General features: G+C 42.3%; 2 protein-coding genes across 2 annotated transcripts in view; both read left to right on the forward strand.

Moving 5' to 3' along the window:
• The first annotated feature begins 275 nt into the window (after window positions 1–275).
• On the forward strand, window positions 276–8,349 carry LOC117039003 (dynein heavy chain 17, axonemal-like). Its single transcript, XM_033136031.1, has 6 exons — window positions 276–350; window positions 4,745–5,106; window positions 6,873–7,066; window positions 7,726–7,918; window positions 8,014–8,113; window positions 8,231–8,349. Exons 2-6 carry the CDS (start codon window positions 4,768–4,770, stop codon window positions 8,347–8,349), a joined length of 945 nt encoding a protein of 314 aa, XP_032991922.1. The 5' UTR covers window positions 276–350; window positions 4,745–4,767.
• Window positions 8,350–9,201: 852 nt separating this feature from the next.
• Window positions 9,202–17,123, forward strand: part of LOC117040927 (dynein heavy chain 17, axonemal-like) — a 91,000-nt gene continuing 83,078 nt past the window's right edge. Inside the window, 8 exon segments of the mRNA XM_033139056.1 lie at window positions 9,202–9,322; window positions 10,084–10,239; window positions 12,421–12,507; window positions 12,855–13,022; window positions 13,265–13,381; window positions 15,513–15,781; window positions 15,922–16,117; window positions 16,616–16,762. Of these exon segments, the coding sequence (XP_032994947.1) occupies window positions 9,221–9,322; window positions 10,084–10,239; window positions 12,421–12,507; window positions 12,855–13,022; window positions 13,265–13,381; window positions 15,513–15,781; window positions 15,922–16,117; window positions 16,616–16,762 (1,242 nt within the window). The 5' untranslated portion in view covers window positions 9,202–9,220.

Here is a 17,123-nt window from a genome sequence, read left to right on the forward strand (position 1 = left end):
ACTAACACGAGCAAGAGATGGATAGTTGGAGATTCACTGTTGCTTTGGAGCAACATTAATGTGAGGATCAGAGGGATGGTATCCATCTCATGACTGAAACCTGATGTGCCTTGGTGAGTATAAAACGCAACACAATGAGGTAGTCATACAAGCACCATAACTTTCTATTTTGACATCTTCAGTAAGATTTACATGAGGTAAATAGAAGCAGGTTCTACCAGTGTGCGGCAGTTGAGGGCTGATGTCACAAGAATCTTGTGGGAGCCATTGTTCCTCGGCAGTTGAGTGACTTTCAGTTGGATGCCACCAAACCTGTTTGGTCAAAGCATACACTTTGGTCAGAGAAAAGGTTGTAGAATCTTTTATTTTTTACAATAATTTTTTTTATTGGTTTTCCATTACTGTCCAATAATAGCCTCCTTATAACAATACCAATTTATAATGCAATTATTAATATCAATCGTTCAAATACCAAATTATATGATTTAGATAAGGTGCTCCCCACTGCGTGCTAGATTTGATAATAATAATAATAATAATAATAATAATAATAATAATAATAATAATAATTAATTTATACCCCACCCATCTGGCTGAGTTTCCCCAGCCACTCTGGGCGGCTCCCAATCGAGTGTTAAAAACAATACAGCATTAAATATTAAAAACTTCCCTAAACAGGGCTGCCTTCAGATGTCTTTTAAAAATAGGATAGCTGCTTATTTCCTTGACACCTGATAGGAGGGCGTTCCACAGGGCGGGCGCCACTACTGAGAAGGCCCTCTGCCTGGTTCCCTGTAACCTCACTTCTCACAGTGAGGGAACCACCAGAAGGCCCTCGGCTCTGGATCTCAGTGTCCAGGATGAACGATGGGGGTGGAGATGCTCCTTCAGGTATACAGGACCGAGGCCGTTTAGGGGTTTAAAGGTCAGCACCAACACTTTGAATTGTGCTCGGAAACGTACTGGGAGCCAATGCAGATCTCTCAGGACTGGTGTTATGTGGTCCTGGCGGCCACTCCCAGTCACCAGCCTAGCTACCACATTCTGGATTAATTGCAGTTTACGGGTCACCTTCAAAGGTAGCCCCACGTAGAGCGCATTGCAGTAGTCCAAGCGGGAGATAACTAGAGCATTCACCACTCTGGCGAGACAGTCCGCAGGAAGGTAGGGTCTCAGCCTACGTACCAGATGGAACTGGTAGACAGCCACCCTGGACACAGAATTGACCTGTGCCTCCATGGACAGCTGTGAGTCCAAAATGACTCCCAGGCTGCACACTTGGTCCTTCAGGGGCACAGTTACCCCATTCAGGACCACACCATTCCTCCACACCAGCCCACCCCCTATCCCCCAAGAACAGTACTTCTGTCTTGTCAGGATTCAACCACAATCTGTTAGCCGTTTGATGGTTTTCCTTTTCCCCACCCTGTGTTCCAGAATCTTATTAATTTCAGTTACAGTCCGGTCATAATAATAATCCCTTATACAACAACTGCAATATTAATAACTTCTATTCATGTTGACATATTAAATGATTTATAAAGCTACAAGGAAGGAACTCAAAACTATAGCCTCAAACAAAGAGGAGCTTAACCGTTTCCCTGCAGGCCACTTTCCCAGTAAAAAAATTCCCCTCCTGCAGCTGCCTTGCCACCTGCAGGGGAAAGATATTGTGTGTACATATCTTAAACTGTAAAGGAGTTTTAAAATCAGGTTGTGATACAGTGGGGGAAGAGCAGGTCTTTTTTTTTTTTTTTATAAGAATTTATTGGCATTTTTCTATAACAACATATACCCACACCCACACCTACAATTAAACAAATGCAAAACAAATAAAACAAATACAAACAATGTCAAGTTTTCTTATTGCATCTTTCTAAAAAAAAAAAAATTTCTATTTCCATATCTTGACCATTGACTTCCCCTGCCTTTTCACCTTCGAGTTTATATCCTTAATCTACTTTATAACCATTTCTCCTGAGAAAAGAAAAGAAAATTAAATTCAATTGTATAATTACATTCAATTTATATCTTCAACATTTTACTAAGAATACATCGTCATAATAATGCCTCGTCGTAATTCTTCTTCATTTATTCTTATCGATTTTTTATCTTAATCTACATCTCAATCTTAATCCATAAACTTAATCCACTTAAATTCACTTTACTTATACTCCACCTCACAAATCTTCACAAATCATTCGCATCAAATCTATTTCTTCTATCTTTAAGACCACTGCTAATAACATAAAAACTTGAAATATCTCCTTTCATGTTCAAATAAAAAATATAGAAAAAATATTGTTGACAGTATTCGCCCTCCGATTTCAATTTACCATATCAGGCTACTTTAAATTTTACTTAATGCTTCACCCCACACCCCCTCTGTCCATTATTCTTCTCCTGGTGGCATCAGCACTGAACTTCCATGTAGCTTCCCTCTCCAAACGTCCACAGATCCAGGCACAGTCCAAACCTCTCCTTGCCACGAGTTCAGGGGTGTCCATCTCATCATCTCTCAGCTTCTTCGGTTCTTTGTAGCATTCCTTTTCTTCTTGTAAATACCTTAATTCTCTGTCCCTGGCCCCCGAGCTCACACCTCGGGGACTGGATATAAAAAATCTTGACGTCGCCTTGGGGCTGCCACCCCCAGAAAGCGAATTTCTTCTCCGAAGTAGCTCACTCATTTCTCTCCATCTTTCCATCCACCCTCTCAGCTCCTTGGCAAGGCTTTCTTCCAAAGTGTCAAAAGTTTTAAAAGCCTCCTCTGTGGGCAATTGGTTCCATTTCAGACCCCCACACAAGACTTTGACTTTTCTACAAAGCAGTTCCACCTTCAAGGCAGTGAGTCTCTGTTCATCTGTTAGTCCAGAGTTCAATACCAGTTCAAGGACGAAGCCCAGCATACTGGCAGAGGAGGAGGAAGTGGGTATCATATTTCTACTCCTGCCTCTTTGTTCGTCGCCATTTTCCTGAGCTGGAGCACAAATACCGCAACTTTAAATGGAGATATTTTCCTCTAGTTAGCTTCCCAAAAAAAGAGATTGCCAGTCTCATGTGTCAATTTTAAATACTTTGTAACCAGTTCTGTAGCAGTAGTCACTCAAATTGGTTAGTTTGAGCTCGAAGGGAGGGAGGCAGGCTGCCTTTCTCCTTCCCCCCGGATCGTTCCGAAAACACGAATTCTAATCAGATTCTTTACTCACGACCACCGGGTTCCTTTAGCTCCATTCTTCAAAGGTAGAACTTAGACGCTCACCGCGGGCTTTGTCGCCGCATTTGCATCCCGGTTGGGGCATGTCCCCGAAGCCCGGCTCCGTTGTCCCTTCACCCCCACTCCCCCTTTACAGGGGGGGCGAGGGAAGGGTTCGGAGCCTCCGCGGGCGCTGCCGGGGAGCCCAGGGTGCGGGACGCTCTTCCCGCACCCCAACCGGAGCCCCGCTTTGCGGTAGCGGGGCTCCTAACCCCCGGGATGGACAGGGCGCTTCAGACCCGAAGCAGCCCTCGACCACCCGGCGATTGCGTCGCCGCCGGAAGTCCGGAAGAGCAGGTCTAAGGTTAAAGGGGAGAGTTTAAAATGCCCAAGCCCTTGGCTGTGCCTAACTAGCTACTTGGGTGCTGGACCACGAAATGAGCCTTTTTCTTATTCGTTGGAGTGCAGTAATTGAAAACCCACTCCTTAAAACTCAATTGGAACAAAGGCAACCCACAGAAAACCTCAACTGACATTTACTCTGATTGAGCGATGAAGAGAGGACTTTTCCACAGCAAAAAGAGAGGGGGGTATTTGGGCATAGAGCTTTTAACTGCGAACTTGTGATTGGAAACAGTGGGGCAAAAAAGTTAAGTGCAAGCTCTCACTCTACATTTTCCTCCGATGTGGACTTTTTAGAAATAATCTTCAACACTATCCTGTCTACCATCTCTACCTGTCAGCATATTGTCTTCCTTTCTTGGTGCTCCAAAATATGATCTACACCACTAACCAACTGGCAAGTGTACAGACTCTGCACCTGCCAAAAGCTAAACAATATATGACATTTACGTAGTATGTGATTTAATATTGTGTGTACGTGTGAGCATTTTAATGACAAGCAGTATTTGCACAGAAGAAAAGTAGTCCCCTCTTCCGTGTGTGATTCTTATCGGGATTTGGGGGGTGGATCGCCTCTGGATGCTATTTGTAATTTTAAGAACCCCAAGAACATAAGCAATGTTAAAATCATGTTTCCCATCACATGCATGGCACTGCTATGGTCATTTAGGATGAAGACTTTAGCCCTGTACATGCAAAATATCTCTGTATAATCAACACATGGACAGGCAGTGGGTGGGGCCATGCCTACTGGCCCCCCATATTCAAATATATAGAGGTTTGGATCACCATGTGAGGGACGTGAGATGATGAGGGCTACAGGTGTGATCCAGCTCCTGCCTGACCTTTGTTGATTATACACAGATGCATCAGATGTAAAGAGCTTTTACATGCCCTATAATTTGAAATTAGCTGTCATCTGCAATTAAACCCAAATACTCTTTCCCTGCCCCCATTCAGTTGCAATGAATTCCATAGTGCAGATATGTAATGTACGGGGAAGCTAGAAAACATACCGGTAGTATGGTTCCCAACAGGTTGGATAGGTACCGGTATTCTGAAATGTGTTGACAAGGATGTTTTCTTCTCAAGACAGGAAAGAAAAATTTTCCAGTTGGTTACCTGGTCAGTTTTTTTTTTCCTTTCAAGTGGTTTGCAACTGAGGAATCAAGATGGCGACTGACAAACGACTGGACTTCATAGAGAATTACTGCACTCTCTTTCTCCATGTTAAGCCTGACAAATGGACCAAGTTTGCAACCAGTGAGGAAGTGCACTCCATGCTCAATGAGTTCTACGAGAAGCATGATGTGACAGCACTGGTGATCACCCTCAATCCCACTGGACAACTAGTTCCTTGTCTTGGCTTCCCGGCAACACTGAAGAATAAAGGAGTTTATTTTGTGAAAAAGAGGCGTGAAAATGTTAACAAAGATAACTTTCTGGATTTACTCCTTGTTGGAGATCTCAGCCCCTCCCCTGTAGAGCAGATGATGGCTGTCGTGGAAGAGGTGGGCATCCAGTTTCTTTTAGCGGTTCACTGAATGATATCTCTTTATAAACAAACATATGAGAGCCACACAATGACATGAGGCAGAGAATGGGGTGTACAGTTAATACAGCTCCTCATTTTGGTTCCAACAGGATTCTCAATATTTCATGAAGTTGCAGGAGAAACTGCTGTGATGTGATGGATCTATCCTTTTCCAGTGTTGGACAAAGTCAGTCAGGCTTTGGGCCTAGAAGTGAGAGATCCCTCTCCTTAAGCCTATCATATCACCTACAACTCCAATAATGTAAATTTTAAACATTTACCTCACACAGTTGTTGTAAGGGTAGAATTCCTTCTCTGGTGCTTCTTCGAGGAACAGCAGGCTTGAAGTGGAATAAATAAATAAAGCCTACCAGCTCCTGATCATTAGGAAATGCCCCAAGTGTAAAAGTTGCATTGCCACATTACCCTGGCTATACTGGTTGATGATTAAATTCACCATAGTCAAAATGTGCATTAAAAAAACATTTAGGGTATGTCTGTGCCAGAGTCTTTCCTGGACTTGGCTAAACAACTGGGTCAGTCTGCACAAAATCCCTAATGTTCTCTCTAATTTTGGTTCTGCTTCTTGTTGGTGTGGCAGAGTGTTACTCAGGATCCAAAGGCACTAATATTTTCCAGCGCTTTGGGACAGATGACATGATTAACATATTCACTGGCAAGTTTATTATCCTCTTTGTAAATGCTCAAAGCCAACCGGTTGCTTTTCTTTGCACATTTTAAGCTATATAGGAAGCTGCCTTACAGCAGCTAAGAACTATTTCCCACCTAGCCACAGCAATGTCTGTTCTGACTGGCAGCAGCTGTCCAGGCAGACATCACATCACCTGCTGCCTGGGATTGCTTTTACTGGAGATGCAAGGAACTGAATGTGAGTAACCCAAAGAGCAGCACAGGAACATATAATGATGCAAGACAAAGACACAAACACAGAAGAATTGGAGCAAACAGCACTAACATGGTCACTGCCTCCAGGTTTGCCCTGCCACCAGCTTCTCGTGGTCCCACACTTGCCACAACCTACTATCAAAGAGTGATTCCTGAGCATGTTTGAGCACTGCAATGTTTTGGGACTGTGGCGGTGAAGGTTTGCCCATCTTTGTAAAACTTGATATTTACAAAGCAGCCAACTCAACAAAAAGTTTAAAAGGGGGGGGGGGTTACACAGGTATGGAGTTTGTTGCCCTTTTCAGCACTTTCTTTAGCTCAACAATTATCGCCGCTGAGATGTGGCAAACATAACTTCACCCAGTATTCCAAATGTGGTCACACCCCAGATTTGTAGAAAGGCATTGCAATATTGGCAGTTTTGTTTCGGGTCCCTTTCCTAAATATCCCTAGCATAGGATTTTCCCTTTTCACAGCTGCTGCATGCTGGGCTGCCTGACAAAGCCTAACAATGCAATTCTGTCCTCAAGTTATTCCAGCTGGGCAGGGTTAGGCTCACTGCTATATTCCTGCACTGGTGAAAGGCAATACATTGAAGTGGTGCTTTAGCTTTGCACCAGTGTAATGTAATACTGATATTATGATGGCATTGCAGTGGTGTGGTAGCTGTCAGAATCATAGGACCAACCAAACTTCCAAAAAGAAGTTCCAGCCACTGGGATGTTTAAAAAAAGAGGCTGGACGTCTCCAGAAAAAAAGTTTTAGATTTTATTAAAACTAATTCGATACAGTGTTGTGATCAGTAATGTTTGAAACAGAGCAATTATTTCCTTCTAGGTGGTCTATTCCTTATTTATGAAGCACGAAAACCTTACTGGATGGCCTCAAGTGGTAGCTGATGATGTTATACGGGCAGCTCACAGACTGAAGAATGAGATGTTTGTGATGGGAGGAAAGATCAAAGGGAAAACACTGCTTCCTCTGCCAGACCACTTAGATACCTTGGAGAGTGCAGTGGATATGTTTGACACGTGGGTGCCCTAAAATAATGTTTGCCAATGTCTATACTTCTTGTTGTCTTGTACATAGTGTATGTGCAGCATATGCAGAACCCATTATTTTCATTCATGTATTTATTTATTTTTAAAAGGCTACTCAGCAATTACTTGCATGTATGTATTTGGCATGCCTCCATGCTGTGACCCTCAGAGATGCCCACCACCAAGGAAGAGTGATGGCCCAAACAAAGGGAAATACAAACGTTCCTGGTTGTAATGGCACAGGCACCCAGGAGGGAATCCAAGGTGTACATTCAGGACAGTGCTCCTGCAGCTAAAGAGATCCTGGAACAATTTACTGAGTTTTATATTATAGCTGGGCTGGCTAGTAATTGAATGGAGCTCCCTTTATTAACTTTTAGTTCAGAGGTTCTTAACTTGTGGCCCATGTCACCTAGGAGGTCCACTTTCAAGGGGTCTGTGAACCAAGTACAAAAAACCCCAAAACAATAAAATAAATGGTATGCAAAATTTTTGTATGTGTTTGTGTGCATTGGAAGGGATCCCATAGGTTTCCTCAGATTTTCAAAGGGGCCTGTGACCCCAAAGAGGTTAATAACCGCTATGCAAGTTGCTTCTGGATCAGAAGTTAAAGCTGTTTTCACCATACTGTCCTTTGTGGGTTCTTTCAGTCTTCCTAGAGCTGTGGACAGTACACTGTTACACTCCATTGAAACCATCATCATTGACTGGTCTCACCAGATACGAGATATCCTGAGCAAAGACTCAGCACAGCCTCTTCTGGATGGCTTGAACCCATTACCCAGAGTGGAATTTGATTTCTGGCACAGTCGGCAGGTTAACCTGCAGTGCATAAATGAACAGGTAGGTGGGAGTTTATGAGACCTGGCTGCAAATCACCATATGGTCATGAAAACAAGTTGCTAAAGTTGGGGGTTTTGTGTTTTTGTTTGTTCCAGCTGTATGCCCCTCAGGTGAAAAAGATTGCTGATATTTTGGAGAGGGCAAAGAGCTGTTACTGGCCAGCCCTCAGGAATGTTTTCAAGGACGTCTCTGCAGGTACCACCTCCTTTCTTAAATTAAATGACCACCAGCGAGTTATTTTGGGTCATATGTAACAGATGGCTTTCAAGCCCCTCCTTAATTTACCTACTCTGTCACTTTTGTTTTATACAGGACTGAAGGAAGCTGATGATATTAACTTGTACTTGCAGCCACTGAAAGTTGTATTGGAAGAAGTGGAACAAGCTGAATATCAACAGGTATATATATTAAAGGGAGGAAATAACATTTGAGAATTCAAATAGGCCACCTTGCTTATGCAACACTGCTAAGACCCTCTTAAAAAATGAACTGCTAGCCATTTTTACAGCTACAATGGTGTATAAAAATATCTGGAGGGCAGCAGTTTGGCCAGGCTTGGTGTATACATTTTGCCTGTCTTCCACGATACTTTACTGAGGGTTACATTCTATGTAGCACTATGGTGAATGTTCTCCAAGAAGTCCATTGTTATCCAAAAAGTTCAAAAAGGGCTGTTTTCAATGGCCTACAATCACCTCCGTGAAGAAGAAATGGGAGCTTACCTGCAAGTAAAGAAGTTAAGAAATGAACATTTAATAATGCAGTCTAAGGGTAGCCTAAGCAGTCCTTAGTAGCTCGGAAAGTGCAGAATCGAGTCCAAGTGCTCTTACAAGAAGTAGCAACAATAAGTTTGGTCCAGGAACAAGATCCAACGTTCAGAAGTCTAAGACTGATAACTAGAGTTCTGTGGATGTTGTGGTGTTCCTACAAGCTTCCCACCTACCCACCAAGATTTTAAACAGAGTTGAAGAATACCCAGCTACTCACAGGAATCCATATCCCTGCAGGAATTCCTGGGTTTCAGGCATGCACTCTGCCTTGTGGGTTGAGTCTCTGCCTTTCTTTGGGGTAAATAAGTGATGCAAGTGTGTCAATGTTGAAGAATTTCTCCTCCCTTTGAAGAAATTCAGTAAATTTGTCCGTCCAAAAATAGGGTGGAGAATTTTTAGAGGCCATTTGCCTACAGCTTAAGTTAAAAATAAACCACCTTATCTTAAACATGTGGGATTTAGTTGCTTGAAACCTTTACTTTCCCTTTTTTTTAATATGTCCACACAGCTTCCTCCATTCATCAGCAATGTCATGTACACCGTATGCTTGATCTGGGCCAATTCTGAATACTACAACATTCCATCCCGGATCATTGTCGTATTGCAGGAGATCTGTAACCTCTTCATTGATTTGGTACTGTTCTGTGAAAATAAAGTTCTTGATTGGGGGGATTCCCCCCCTTTCCCATATTCTTTTCTTCGTTTCTTCTAATTTTCATTTGGTTTTTGTTTTGATGACTGCGGCCATTAAATATAGTTTCAGCCAAATTTATTTTGCAGATGCTGAAATTAGTTAAGTGGAAGGTGGGGTGGGAAAAGAAAATGAAACAGGGCCTGGGCAGGTTTGGTTGAGAGCCAAAAGCTAGCGCAAAATTTCAGCAGAAATTGTTGGACTGGGAGGACTTGCCCTTCTTGCGTCTGTTTTGTGGTTCATACCTGATCAACTGAAACAAGTAGGAAGTTGGTCAATTCTAGTTGTGAGCTAAGGATTGCCCACATTTGTGTTTCAACTGTCAAAGGAAAAGTGAATGGTAGGCTATGTATGCTTAGGTGTGCTGCGGAAAGTCAGGAGTATAGGTGGTCAATGGTATTGTTGTCACAGAGTCCCAACTATTGCTTGTCCTCCCATTTGGATGAGATTTGCAGACAGTTTGACCTATCACTTTGCATGTGCATAAGGAGACAGTGAAGGAGCCTTAATCATGGCATCAATGAAAGCCATTATTTCCTGCTGTAACAAGCACGCTTTGTGTTGATAAATCATGAGCAATATACAACTGATTCATCAAGGCACTGCCTTTCACTGCCAAACTGTTGCAGGGCTCCACTTCCAGTTTGCTTTAATGTGCCCTGTTCACCTAAGCGTCATCTTTGACTACACTGTTTTCTATTTAGACACGTAATTTTCTGAGTCCCGAGGAAGTGCTCAAAGGCTTACAAGGTGAAATTGAAGAGGTGCTAGGAGGGATCAAGCTGGCTATCTCTGTGATAGAGAAACTCTACAAGACTTATGACGTTTGTTGCACAGATATGATGCCCAAGTTTTTTAAGGTAGGTTACTGATACCAGTGTGGGACGCGGGTGGCACTGTGGTCTAAACCACAGAGCCTAGGGCTTGCTGATCAGAAGGCCAGCAGTTCGAATCCCCACGATGGGGTGAGCTCCCGTTGCTCAGTCCCTGCTCCTGCCAACCTAGCAGTTCGAAAGCATGTCAAAGTGCAAGTAGATAAATAGGTACCGCTCCGGCGGGAAAGTAAACGGCGTTTCCGTGTGCTGCTCTGGTTTCACCAGAAGCGGCTTAGTCATGCTGGCCACATGACCCAGAAGCTGTACGCCGGCTCCTTCGGCCAGTAAAGCGAGATGAGAGCCACAACCCCAGAGTCGTCCGCAACTGGACCTAACGGTCAGGGGTCCCTTTACCTTTACCTTACTGATACCAGTGCACTTTGGTTCTCAGAGAAAGCATTACTCAGAACTTCACAGTGCAGTACATTCCGTATAAGTTATTCCATTTAATAATGTGGAAAACTATTTTATTTATTTATTTTTAAAAATGCTTTTGATTTTACAGATATAAATTTATAACAAAACTACATACGTATCCATATAAAGAGATTTCTCTGAATCTCGAGACTTCCCCCCATCCCCTCCATGGGTCTTATTGTCAACGTTTTCAACTGCATATTATTTCATAATCTATATTTTATATCTATCCATATTGTCCATTGTATTTGTTACATTATAAGTGAGATTAAAATCCTGCTAATGTTTTCATCTGCTTACAGTGGTTTCCTAAATAAATTATAAAATGTTCCCATTCTTTCTTGTGGAAAACTATTTTAAACACTCTACCTGGTCAGGGCTGCTTCTAGATGCAGTAGTTCAATTTCAGAATTGTACTTGCAGAAAAAATTCATATTAGGAAGCAATTTTCCCTTGACTTCAGTTTGGCTGGTGACCGAGGGCCCATCCACAATTTATGTTAAGTCTGGGCTTAGTTTTCCCAGTATCAATTTTGTTCAGAGCTCTGCATTCCCACCTGATTTCTTGTCTCAGATTTTGCCTGGGTTTTATTCAGGGGGAAACATCTGCAAATCTGTGTTTCCCCATTCATTCTTCTAGCATGCTTTTCTTATTATCTCCTCCTCCTCTGCCCACCCATGGCAGCCAAGTTGAGCATGCACATACAGATTTTTATTATTTCCAAGGGGGCATATTTGTGCTATACAGTGGTGCCTCGCTAGACGAAAATAATTCGTTCTGCGAGTGTCTTCGTATAGTGAATTTTTCGTCTAGCGAAGCACCAAGGCAGAATAGCGGTTTTCGCGTCGAAATTTTTTTTTTTCATCTTGCGAGGCAGCCCCATTGACTTTTTCGTCTTGCGGGGCAGCCTTCCGCTGGCGAATGCCTTTCGTCTAGCGAGTTTTTCGTCTAGCGAGGCATTCGTCTAGCGGGGCACCACTGTACTCAGATTTCCAGACCTCTGCACAAACTAAGCACCAGAAATCATGGTGAGGGTCTGTGCATTGCTTGTTTTTCCCCCCTGTTAGCTCATGTGCAAAGTTATGATTGGAAGGGATGTTTGGTTACAGAGCAAAATGGCGACAGAACTCCATGCAAACAGCACACAACGCATGTCCTTTGCATCTGGGGACTAAGTGATCAGCAATTTGCAATGAGCTTTGAGCAAGTCCCTTAGGCGTTCCTCCCACCCCTTGCAGTCCCGGGGACAAAAGGGTATTTTGAGGGCCACGGGTAGGCCCTGTTTCTTCCATTGCACAGTGCTACAATTTTCAGACGGCTTTAACAGTCACTCCCTTTTCCCAGGGAACTCTGGGAACTGGGAAGTGAGGGAAATAGCAACCTCCTGACAGACTCTCAGTATCCTTAATAAACTACAGTTCCCAGAATCCTGTGGGGGAAAGCATGGCAGTTTCAAGTGGTACATGAATATACCTTTAAGGGCACCTCCCGTATGTCGTTTAGGAGGTTAGGCCTAAGCAGGAAGCAGGGCTGAAAGCAGAGAAAGTAGCTTAAGGGGGGAAGATCTGTTCATTGTCCTTTAACAAAACTATTTCTTATTCAGCTTCTCTGACCTACACATCCTTAGACAGATAATACTACTGCATGATACCAATTTAAATATATATAGTGCAAATAGGGCCTTAGAGTTGCAGCTAAAGGCAGCTGCTGCCTATATAAAGCTGGTCACACTTTTATTTCTCTTTGCAGGACAAAGAACCCCAGTACTGGGAGTTCCCTTCTACGCTAGTTTTCACTAGAATGAATTCATTTTTTCACAGACTGAAGACAATAGAGGTGAGAATTAAACTATCTAAAATAAGAAACAACCATAGCTAAAAGTTGCCCAGACCCCAAAAATGTGTGTGCATTTTTGTAATTGTATTTAAAATCACAGACCATATTTTTGTTTTCAGAAAACTGTATACAGTACAGTATTTAAAAGTGGTAACATTGGAGAAAGTAAATTGTAGTGACCCTTGTTATTTTTAAAAATAATCAGTGTTGAAGCCACTTGTAAAAAAGCGTTTCCTGTTTAAGGAATGTAAAGAGAGCTGATTACCAGCGAAACCTAGCCATTTTAAAGTTTATTCGAAAGAAGGAGGCAGTAGATAACTGTTGTTCATTCGTATATTTTTTTTTAGGAACTGTACATGACTTCAATTGAATTTCTCAAACTGGAGAAAATTGAATTGGGAGGTGTGAGAGGCAATATCTTAGGGAGGCTGGTGGTTCAAATTTATGAGGAGGTTCTCGAATATGTTAAGGTCTTTGTTGAGTGCAAATATGATCCTTTAGATCCGGCAGATGAGGTTAGTAATTTCAATATGGGAAATTTATTCATATGTAGATGGCATAAATTATTTGCTTACTGTAAGGGACAAAATCCCGATGTGCTCTAATTACTATAGCAACAAATGTATTCTCTTCAAGGTAGTTGGCCTAGCTTATTTTCTACTTTGGTTTAATTAACTTTTAAAAGACAACAGATAAAGTACATGATTGTTCTAACTCATTTTTTGTTGTTGTTCACTGTTATTATTATAATTAAAAGCAATTTGATGAAGACTTTGCAGCCTTCCAGATCAAAATTCAGGATTTGGATCGACGGCTGTCCACCATTTTCTATCAAGGATTTGTTGACTGCTCCAGTTTTGAATCTGCTGTCAAGGTACATACATTCCTGTGTTTGACCCAAACCTGGATAGCTTTATCTGCAGTAGAGCAAGCAGTAATTTATGCTCCTGCAGGTAATGAAGCCAGTTTTGTCCCTAGCTGCCATGGAATGTCCGTCCCATGCAAGGAAGAAAATACTTTCCTTTTTCAGATCTGAGCCCACTGAAGACTAACATTAAATTTTCAAGCAAACATCTCCTAGGGCAGTGGTGGCGAACCTTTTAGAGACCAAACCCCACTTATTTATCACAAAGTGCCCAAACTTGTTGAGCTTTTTTGGGGGGATCGCACAAAAGTTGCTTTGCTTTTGGGGGGGCGCCCCAAAGCTGCTGAGCTTTTTTTGGGGGGGGGGAGAACAGAAATAAATGACAAATAATACCTTCGCTGGAATTAACATGCAGCGCCGACATCATCGTCTGCCAAAGTGCCAAAAAAACACACACACAGCACAATAAGGGTTAAAAAAACGAACGCTGTTATGCCCAATCAGAAACAACTACTGACGCAGCAAATTGAAAAACAGATCAATCGCCGAACACAATCTCCAGCGACTAGCAAAAAAAAAAAAAAAAAGTTCAAGGTTTCAACAGCGGACGCAAGCCTGGGGAAAAAACAACAACAACAGCACGGGTGGGCCGCTGGTGCGCGTGCCAGCAGTGAGGGCTCTGCGTGCCAAATCTGGCACGCGTGCCATAGGTTCGCCACCACTGTCCTAGGGTAGTAAATAGCAGGATTGTGTGGGGTCTCTCTCAGTGTCAACCCACCTCCTTTCTACTTCTTTGAGTGCCATTTATGAATCACCACATGAGAAAAAAAGAGAATACAGCTTTGTACCATGTTTGCACACACTCATGTATATGTATAGATGCAGATTTAGAAATGATGTCAATGATTTAAGTAGGAACAGACTACATCTCACCATAGCAAGGAAGATGGTAAGCCGGTGCCCATTTTTGCCTGTTCAGTCTTCTGTTCCACGGCTAACTGTTAATGGGATCTGCTTGGTCTCAAAAGGCAGGGAGTTCCAAAGGACAGGTGCTGCCTGTCACACTAAACAATTGAGTTCTAACAGATGCAGAACATGAATTATATGGCACCTCTAGTAGTGCCAATTCTGTTGATCAAAGTGGTCAAGTAGGCACATGTGAGGCAAGGCAATCTTGTAGGTAAGCTGGTCCCAATATGCCGATAGTAACATCTTGAAACTGGCCCAGTATCAAGCTGGCAAACAGTGCAGGTCTCTGAACATAGGTGAACTAACATGAATGCATTTAAACAACAACAAAAGCTTTCACTGCCACTTTCTGAGTACTCTCCTCATTTTCTACTCTTTTTAATAATTGTGTTTAATGAGTTGTGTATAATGTCTGCTTTCATTATGATTTATTTATTTTGTTTTGACGCCAGTAGATGGCCTGTTAAATTGATAAATGGACAATAGGAATCATGTAATCATATGTCTATAAAAAGGGTAATAATGGTTTACCAATGGTTTACCATTATCCCAATTAACAAGTATATCAAGTTTAGTCTCCAGTCTGGACAGCAGTGCAAACAAAGGCAGTCAGTCACCAATGCAACAGAGTGATTGTGGCCATTTGCAGATATTAAATTAATTGCTATAACATGTAAAGGTTATAGTAGAGCTCACCAGGGAGAACAGAAGCTGATGTCGTTTAAAGTTGCTTTTACTAGAACCGGGATGTGAGTCAATGTGGATCACTCCTAATAGCAAACCTGGGTGATGGATGTCAACAGGATAGAACCACTCGGAAAGCTCTTAGCATGTCTTGGGGGGAACCCCAAGGTTTACAGAATTAAACACCTGCAAAAAAAGAAAAAGGCACAATGCAGACTGAGTATACTCAGTAGCCCATGGCATGTTGAGTGTCAGATGGAAAAGAAAACCAGAAAACCTAGGGAAGGGAATGGAATAAAACATTTTGGAGGCGAGCATGTTTGTCTGGCTAGAACCCTAAACAGGAACACATCTGCAGTTCTTACTGTAAAATGTTATTGCAGGTCCACTTGCTTAGCATAATTCAGAATGGATTTACAAATGAAAGCTCAAGAGAACATATCATTTTTAAAAAACTGGGACCTTCTTTGTGATTTTTGTTCTCTAGCAAATCCATATGTTTGCATCCCTGTTGGATCGACCATTAATAAAGGCAGATGTAGCACCACACTATGCAACCCTTCTGGAGATGTTCAATGTTGAGCTGGACAATGCAAAGATTTTATATGATGCCCAAATAGCTGCCACTACAGCAGGTGATGGTGTGCCTCCCCTTAGCAAAAATATGCCCCCTGTTGCCGGACAACTGAAGTGGGCTTTGGAACTCCAGGAAAGATTGCAGCTCCCAAGGAAAGACTTGCGGGCCATCGATCATCCGTAAGTAGCAAATCGTTTATAACTTCCATTACCCACAAGCTATTTCCTGGAGTAATATTAAAAGCTATAAGGCAGCTTTGTTTGCAGTGTCAATTAAATTCCACTGCCCATCTGAAACTGAGCTTTCTCCCTTTCTGCAGGGTTATGTTCAGTTCTGAGGCCAAGCTGATATATGCAAAGTATGATGAAATGATACGTTTGCTGCAAGGTTACCGTGAGAAAATTTATGCAGATTGGATTGGCCGGGTTGACAGAGACTGCCAGTTCAACCTAGAGCAGCCACTGATCCATAGAGATCCAGAGACTAATCTTATTAGTGTGAATTTCAGCAAAGAGGTGTGTGAATAGGAAGAGAGCATGCTAGCATGTGATTTCTGGCTGCCTTGTGTTAGAAAATTTATTCCCAACATGTCCCCTTTCCTTGAATGGTGCCAGTCAAAATCCCACCCTTTTAAAAAGACACGAAGAGGAGCACTAAAGGCATATCCACTTGTGGAGATTGCACCACCCTTCTGTTCTTTCTGTAATCTTAGAAAAGACAGGAGAACCCCAGGTTTTGTTTTATTCTGTTTTTTTGAAAAAGCATGGTAGTGATTGAGTGGTGGTGTCATGTGGATGTTCTGTAAAAAGCAAGTGAATGAAGCGTAGCAGTTCCACAGCAAATGCCTGGTGTGGAACCACCCTCAGTTCCTGTGGTCCCGCACACTTCCCTTTCTCTTCCAGGTGCCTGGTCTTCATCCATAGAGCGGAAGACCGTGCCATTAGATCCGGGGAGGGGGGGTTGTTTCCATCTATAGAAGGGCATTTATTTCTCCTTGCTATATTATATTGTAGCTTGTAGCTGTTCTCCGTGAAGTCAAGTACCTGAACTTTCAGCAGCAGAAGGAAATTCCGGACAGTGCTGGAAGCCTCTTTTCTCAGAATGAAACGTTTCGGAAGTTTGTGGACAACTTAGATCTCATAGTTGGCTGGTATAACAAGGTATGTACCGGTGTGTGTGTGTGTGTGTGTATGTATATATATATATATATATATATATATATATATATATATATGTGTGTGTGTGTGTGTGTGTGTGTGTGTGTGTGTGTGTGTGTGTGTGTATGTGTGTGTGTGTGTGTGTGTGTGTGTGTGTGTGTGTATATATATATATATATATATATATATATATATATATATATATGGAATAAGAAGTAGCTGTGGATTTCTTCCTTTGGTTTATAGTCTGCATTCTTCATGGTCCCTGTTCTAATCCATCACTCTTAACCACTGTGCCAAGTAATGGTGTCTGAGCACAATGTGAAACCACTGTACAGTTAACATTCTACAAAACTTAAAGGAA

The sequence above is a fragment of the Lacerta agilis genome, chromosome 2 (genome assembly GCF_009819535.1).
Source record: "Lacerta agilis isolate rLacAgi1 chromosome 2, rLacAgi1.pri, whole genome shotgun sequence".
In the NCBI taxonomy this organism is placed as follows: domain Eukaryota; kingdom Metazoa; phylum Chordata; class Lepidosauria; order Squamata; family Lacertidae; genus Lacerta; species Lacerta agilis.

What these genes read in the sequence shown, in the direction of transcription:
- LOC117039003 (XM_033136031.1), top strand. Translation starts at nt 4,768, where the DNA reads ATGGCGACTGACAAACGACTGGACTTCATAGAGAATTACTGCACTCTC. An exon ending in GCAGTGGATATGTTTGACAC is followed by an intron (nt 7,067 to 7,725) that starts GTGGGTGCCCTA and finishes GGGTTCTTTCAG; the next exon opens with TCTTCCTAGAGCTGTGGACA. An exon ending in TGCAGTGCATAAATGAACAG is followed by an intron (nt 7,919 to 8,013) that starts GTAGGTGGGAGT and finishes TGTTTGTTCCAG; the next exon opens with CTGTATGCCCCTCAGGTGAA.